General features: G+C 42.4%; 1 protein-coding gene across 1 annotated transcript; it reads left to right on the top strand.

The window, feature by feature from the left end:
- The first annotated feature begins 771 nt into the window (after positions 1-771).
- On the top strand, positions 772-7382 carry LOC149978731 (uncharacterized). Its single transcript, XM_090195505.1, has 13 exons — positions 772-826; positions 1104-1451; positions 3744-3962; positions 4077-4451; positions 4559-4777; positions 5003-5329; positions 5490-5741; positions 5950-6213; positions 6490-6589; positions 6684-6723; positions 6846-6926; positions 7122-7204; positions 7305-7382. Exons 1-12 carry the CDS (start codon positions 772-774, stop codon positions 7188-7190), a joined length of 2349 nt encoding a protein of 782 aa, XP_090051631.1. The 3' UTR covers positions 7191-7204; positions 7305-7382.
- The last annotated feature ends 150 nt before the right edge of the window (positions 7383-7532 follow it).

The raw sequence follows: 7532 nt of genomic DNA, 5'->3' as shown, positions 1-7532 counted from the left end.
GTGGTCAGTCTTTAGGCTGCTGTACAGCTTGGTGATAGCAGCTACCATTCAACCTGGTGGTCAGTCTTTATGCTGCTGTACAGCTTGGTGATAGCAGCTATCATTCAACCTGGTGGTCAGTCTTTAGGCTGCTGTACAGCTTGGTGATAGCAGCTATCATTCAACCTGGTGGTCAGTCTTTAGGCTGCTGTACAGCTTGGTGATAGCAGCTATCATTGAACCTGTTGGTCAGTCTTTAGGCTGCTGTTCAGCTTGGTGATAGCAGCTATCATTCAACCTGGTGGTCAGTCTTTAGGCTGCTGTACAGCTTGGCGTACCATAAAGGATGGAACATTTATCCTCCTATATTTGGGTTTCTGAGACGAAAACAGCTTCTGAATAATCAAAATATGTGTTTACAGTAATACAGATCTGTTCAATAAGAGATTGTTGTTGTTGTTGATGATGATGATGATGATGATTACTTTACTGTATCCATTAGGAAATAGATTTTACATCATACAGCATGTCATCTGAAATAGACAGATGTAGACAGACATGCAACACATCACACACATTACATACATAGTGCAATAGACTTACAGACAGACAGTATTCACATAGACTACCATATAGCACAATAAAACACAATATGAGCCTGGTTCATCTTCAGTAATGAGGCCCTGTACCCCATTTACAGTTTAAACTTCAATGTATCAGCTGGAGTTATTCACCAGCTATAGAGTGAGTTGTTGTTTATGTTTCTAAGACTGCAGGGTGGGAGATGCAACAATGTCCTTGAGAACAGCAGGAAGTGTGTTGGTGGTCTTTCTCTGGTCTGTAGCAGGTATGGTCTCATTCTTATCTTTTAGTTGCTCTGTTTATCAATCTACAGACATTTCTAAAATGATAAGAATCATAATGTTATTCTGGTGTGTTCTGTTAGGTGTCTCCACTTCACTTTAAATAGTTATCTTTCACACCTCACTGAGTGATGCTTTTCTACAGTTTCCATTCACACTCAGCAACTACAGCAACAAAGTGTGAACAAACCCTACTTTCAGTGTGAGCCAATTGGCCTTGGCTTAATTCTGATACCATTGTGTTGTGTGACTGTGTTTCAGTGGTACTGGGTCAGGATGGCTGGAGTGTTACATACACCACTCAGAGTATCTGTACCTTGAAGGGGTCAACAGTGGAGATGTCCTGTTCTTACACATATCCCAGTGGTTATACAGTCAGACCAACCTTCTGGTTCACTAAAATATATGCTGAGGAGAATTATGTGAGTCTGAGTGATGACCCAGACTACAAAGGACGTGTGATGTACCGTGAGGATGAAGAGAATGGTCACACCCTGACAATCACAGACCTGAGAGAGAGTGACTCAGCTACGTACAAATTCAGATTTACAGATCAGACTGGAACATGGAGGTATACTGGTGATCCTGGAGTCACTCTGTCTGTTACAGGTACAGTTACATTCAATATACTGGCGATCCTGGAGTCACTCTGTCTTTTACAGGTACAGTTACATTCAATATACTGGCGATCCTGTAGTCACTCTGTCTGTTACAGGTACAGTTACATTCAATATACTGGCGATCCTGGAGTCACTCTGTCTGTTACAGGTACAGTTACATTCAATATACTGGTGATCCTGGTGTCACTCTGTCTGTCTCAGGTACAGTAACATTCTATATACTGGTGATCCTGGAGTCACTCTGTCTGTTACAGGTACAGTAACATTATATATACTGGTGACCCTGGAGTCACTCTGTCTGTTACAGGTACAGTTACATTCTATATACTGGTGACCCTGGAGTCACTCTGTCTGTTACAGGTACAGTTACATTCTATATACTGGTGATCCTGGAGTCACTCTGTCTGTAACAGGTACAGTTACATTCTATATACTGGTGACCCTGGAGTCACTCTGTCTGTTACAGGTACAGTAACATTCTATATACTGGCGATCCTGGAGTCACTCTGTCTGTTACAGGTACAGTAACATTCTATATACTGGTGACCCTGGAGTCACTCTGTCTGTTACAGGTACAGTAACATTCTATATACTGGTGACCCTGGAGTCACTCTGTCTGTTACAGGTACAGTAACATTCTATATACTGGTGACCCTGGAGTCACTCTGTCTGTTACAGGTACAGTTACATTCTATATACTGGTGATCCTGGAGTCACTCTGTCTGTTACAGGTACAGTTACATTCTATATACTGGCGATCCTGGAGTCACTCTGTCTTTTACAGGTACAGTTACATTCTATATACTGGTGATCCTGGAGTCACTCTGTCTGTTACAGGTACAGTAACATTCTATATACTGGTGATCCTGTAGTCACTCTGTCTGTAACAGGTACAGTTACATTCTATATACTGGTGACCCTGGAGTCACTCTGTCTGTTACAGGTACAGTAACATTCTATATACTGGTGATCCTGTAGTCACTCTGTCTGTAACAGGTACAGTAACATTCTATATACTGGTGACCCTGTAGTCACTCTGTCTGTAACAGGTACAGTTACATTCTATATACTGGTGACCCTGGAGTCACTCTGTCTGTAACAGGTACAGTTACATTCTATATACTGGTGACCCTGTAGTCACTCTGTCTGTAACAGGTACAGTTACATTCTATATACTGGTGACCCTGGAGTCACTCTGTCTGTTACAGGTACAGTAACATTCTATATACTGGTGATCCTGGAGTCACTCTGTCTTTTACAGGTACAGTTACATTCTATATACTGGTGACCCTGGAGTCACTCTGTCTGTCTCAGGTACAGTAACATTCTATATACTGGTGATCCTGGAGTCACTCTGTCTATCTCAGGTACAGTAACATTCTATATACTGGTGATCCTGGAGTCACTCTGTCTATCTCAGGTACAGTAACATTCTATATACTGGTGATCCTGGAGTCACTCTGTCTGTAACAGGTACAGTTACATTAAATATACTGGTGATCCTGGAGTCACTCTGTCTGTTACAGGTACAGTTACATTAAATATACTGGTGACCCTGGAGTCACTCTGTCTGTTACAGGTACAGTTACATTCTATATACTGGTGACCCTGGAGTCACTCTGTCTGTAACAGGTACAGTTACATTCTATATACTGGTGACCCTGGAGTCACTCTGTCTGTTACAGGTACAGTTACATTCTATATACTGGTGACCCTGGAGTCACTCTGTCTGTCTCAGGTACAGTAACATTCTATATACTGGTGATCCTGGAGTCACTCTGTCTATCTCAGGTACAGTAACATTCTATATACTGGTGATCCTGGAGTCACTCTGTCTATCACAGGTACAGTTACATTCTATATACTGGCGATCCTGGAGTCACTCTGTCTGTTACAGGTACAGTAACATTCTATATACTGGTGATCCTGGAGTCACTCTGTCTGTTACAGGTACAGTTACATTCAATATACTGGCGATCCTGGAGTCACTCTGTCTGTTACAGGTACAGTTACATTCAATATACTGGCGATCCTGGAGTCACTCTGTCTTTTACAGGTACAGTAACATTCTATATACTGGCGATCCTGGAGTCACTCTGACTGTCACAGGTACAGTTACATTCAATATAGTTAAACTGTTGAATTCCATTTAGTTAAATTCCGTTCAGTTAAATGTCTTGGTTTGTGTTTATGTCTGTATAACATAGGATTTCTTCCATCTTTGTATTAGAGTGATAAGTCAGTGATAAAGTGATTCACAGTGATATTGTTTTTTCTCCAGGTCTTCAGGTGAAGGTGACTGGTGGACATCAGGATAAGACACTGACCTGTAGCACCACCTGTACTCTGACTGACAACCCCACCTACATCTGGTACATGAACGGACAACATCTAGATGAGAGCACCTCCCCCCAGTACAAAGACCCAGTCTCCAGTAACCATGAAGACAGTTATTCCTGTGCTGTAAAAGGCCACGAGAATCTCCACTCTCCTGCAGTGTGTGAGTGTGAATCTAATATGGAATCTCATACAGCATGTATACAGAATTTTATTCATTTCTGAAAATAACTGAACATACTGTATAATGTACTCATGTGATTCCATTATATTTCAGGTGTCCAGGGTCAGGACTGCAACAGAGTGACTTACACCAAGAGGACAATCTGTGCCTTGAAGGGGTCAACAGTGGACATTTCCTGTACTTATGGCAGTGGTTATGATACTGTCACATCATCACTCTGGTTTAGTCCTAAACAGAGTGACAGGTGGAGGGATAAGTCGACACCTGAGGACCTAACCACAGACCCAGGGTATGCAGGTCGTGTGGAGTATGTTGGAGAGAAGGAGAGAGGTCGCTCCACCCTGAGAATCACAGATCTGAGAATCACAGATCTGAGAGAGGAGGACTCTGCTGAGTACAAGTTCATATTCAACACACAGACATCAAGATGGGGATACAGTTTCCCTGGAACAACTCTGACTGTCACAGGTAACACTGAACATATTATCATACTCATAGATGTATATTCACTGTTGGTTTCTTTATATGTTATACTCAATACTTAATGATGTTATTGTCATTGACTCTGTATTCAGACCTGCAGGTGAAGGTGACTCCTGCCAAAAAGGCAGGGAAGAGGACACTGATGTGTATCACCACCTGTACTCTGACTGACAACCCCACCTACATCTGGTACAAGAACGGACACAAAGTAAAGGAGGACACTTCCAGCCTGAACTCAGACTCCTTTAGTGATGCAGACAGTTACTCCTGTGCTGTAAAAGGCCATGAGAATATCTTCTCTCCTGCAGTGTGTGAGTGTGTTTTTGAAAATAAACATCTCATACATGTTTGTTTCAGGTTGTGAGACTTATGCCAATGAATCAATTAATATGGATCATTATTCAAATTATGGTTGTCACGAATGTATACTGTTAAACTTGTTTGATTTTCTACTTTATAAACAACATCAGTGTATATCGGTAGATACTGTAATGAAAGATTTATAAAAGGTGTTATATTGTCTTCTTGTCTTTCAGGTCAGAAGTGTTGGAGTGTGACTTACACCCATCATAGTATCTGTGCCTTGAAGGGGTCAACAGTGGACATATCCTGCTCCTACACATATCCCAGTTATCATGAGATCAAAACAGCTTTCTGGTTTACTAAATGGTCTGATAAGGATGCTGAAGATCTGAGCTCAGCGCCAGGGTATGAGGGTCATATAGAGTACCTTGGGGATAAGAAGAGTGACTGTACCCTGAGAATCACAGACCTGAGATTGAATGACTCTGCTGGGTTCAGGTTCAGATTCATAACATCTGGAGAAAAGTTTTCTAGCTCACCTGTCTCCCTGACTGTCACAGGTAATCTGTCACACATCTCATATCTATTAGTGTAATGACCTTATCAAGGGCAGTCATACAGACACAGTAGTGTTATGTGATGGAAAAATACCAAATGTTACATTTCACATAAGAGGACATATACAGGAGGAGAATAATGATGTGGTTTCCTTTACTCTAGATGTTGTGTTGGAGATGGATCCTACATCTGTGTCAGAGAGGGAGAGAGTCACACTGAGATGTAGAACCAACTGTACACTGGACCCCATCACAGTCTACAGTTGGTATAAGAATGGACAGTCTATACCAAACAGCAACATCTACTCTCCTGTCTATATCCTATTCTCAGTCAGCAGTGAGGATGCAGGCAGATACTCCTGTTCTGTAGGACATGAGGATCTCCCATCTGCTGAAGAGACTCTCACTGTCACATGTAAGTACATTGGGTTTAAACCTTTAGTTAACTATAATAACATTGTAGTGACAGAATTTAGCTCCATATGATACTGGAATTGATCATCTTCAGTAGGAAGGTGAATCTACAAATAATTGTGTGAAAAACTACAATTGTGGAAAATGTATATCACATTTTTAACTGACCTAATTAGTTATATTTTTAAATCCACTGTCTTTTACATCAGATGGACCAAAGGTCACCTCAGTATCAGTCAGTCCCTCTGGTGACATAGTGGAGGGCAGTTCAGTGACTCTGACCTGCAGCAGTGATGCCAACCCACCTGTGGACAAATACACCTGGTACAAGAAGAACGTAACCTCACCAAAAGCATCAGGACAGAGTTACAGCATCACTAACATCAGCTCTGAGGACAGAGGAGAATACTACTGTGAAGCTAGAAACATTAAAGGGACAGAGACTTCCATCCCTGTCCATATTAATGTCATGTGTAAGTATGTCATGTTCTGTCTATTTCTGGTGCTCTGTGAGATGACAGATTTGACAGGTATGAAATATAAACACATGTACACATGGATTGTGTATTGTATATCTGTGGCAGTAGAGTAGGGGCCTGAGGTCACACACTTAAAGTGTTGTGAAATCTATTGTGAGTGTATTGTAATGTTTTAAAATTGTAGAACTGGCTTAATTTTGCTGGACCTAAAGGGGATCCATAATAAATACAAACAGATATATGTTCTAACCTCTTGACACTTAAACCCAGTAAATCCTGCAGCAGTGTTTCCCTGGGTTCCTGTGGTCTGGGTGGGGGCTGTCCTGACTGCTGGAGCTCTGCTCCTCACCATCTACTGCACTCTGAAGAGGTGAGGATTTTTGAGCCAGGGTTAAATATGAAATGTATATTATCCTCCACTAGAGGTCAGAAAAGAGCATAACTCACTCTGTTCCTCTTTACAGGAGATACACAGGAGGAAGTGATGCCACAGCAGACACACAGGTGATTAATCAGTTACACCTCCACCTTCACACCTGGTGACATTAATCTACTGTATCACGACAGTCTCTTTCACACTATTTTTGCTGTTAGCATGTTCTCTCTCTCTCTCTCTCTCTCTACAGAGTGTCCATCCTGACTGTAACAGTGACACTTACACAGGTCTGAAGATGAGGACCATGTCCCCTGACTACGACTCTCTGGCAGTAAGTCTCTTATTATGTGTTTGTGTTTAGAGAAAATGATAGAGGTGTCTCAAAGTGCTCATGCATTTCCCCTCCCTCCCTCCCTCCCTCCCTCCCTCCCTCCCTCCCTCCCTCCCTCCCTCCCTCCCTCCCTCCCTCCCTCCCTCCCTCCCTCCCTCCCTCTCTCCCTCTCTCACTCTCTCTTTCTCTCTACAGAGTGTCCATTCTGACCCTAACAGTAACAAGTGCACATCTCTGAAGAAGAATACCAGGTCACCAGAGTGACATCCAGGCAGTAGGTGTGTGTGTTTGTGTCATTTTATGAAGTGGTTTATAAAGTGCTCATTCAGTGTGTTTGTTCAGAATGTGAGAGACTCACCCAGTGACACATCCCCTCAGAGAGATAGTGAACCACCACAGAGCCTGGACTGAATAGAACCACCACAGAACGTGGACTGAAGAAAAGTACCTCAGAACATCAACTGAAGAGAACCACCACAGATCCTAGACTGAAGAGAATCACCACAGAAGCTGGACTGAAGAGAACCACCACAGAAGCTGGACTGAAGAGCTACGGTTCCAATCCAAAGCCAGGCCTCACTCCTCTATTCTCTTGCAACCATATCT

This window comes from Oncorhynchus mykiss, chromosome 13 (assembly GCF_057628025.1).
Source record: "Oncorhynchus mykiss isolate SJ-2025 chromosome 13, ASM5762802v1, whole genome shotgun sequence".
Classification (NCBI taxonomy): domain Eukaryota; kingdom Metazoa; phylum Chordata; class Actinopteri; order Salmoniformes; family Salmonidae; genus Oncorhynchus; species Oncorhynchus mykiss.
The sequence above is the reverse complement of the archived record's forward strand: the minus strand, read 5'-3'. Positions and strand labels throughout refer to the sequence as shown.

Excerpts from the sequence above, each read along its gene's own strand:
- LOC149978731 (XM_090195505.1), top strand. The coding sequence starts at position 772 with ATGTCCTTGAGAACAGCAGGAAGTGTGTTGGTGGTCTTTCTCTGGTCT. Across the intron at positions 6,724-6,845 it reads ATGCCACAGCAGACACACAG|AGTGTCCATCCTGACTGTAA; the intron begins GTGATTAATCAG and ends CTCTCTCTACAG. Across the intron at positions 6,927-7,121 it reads CTGACTACGACTCTCTGGCA|AGTGTCCATTCTGACCCTAA; the intron begins GTAAGTCTCTTA and ends TTCTCTCTACAG.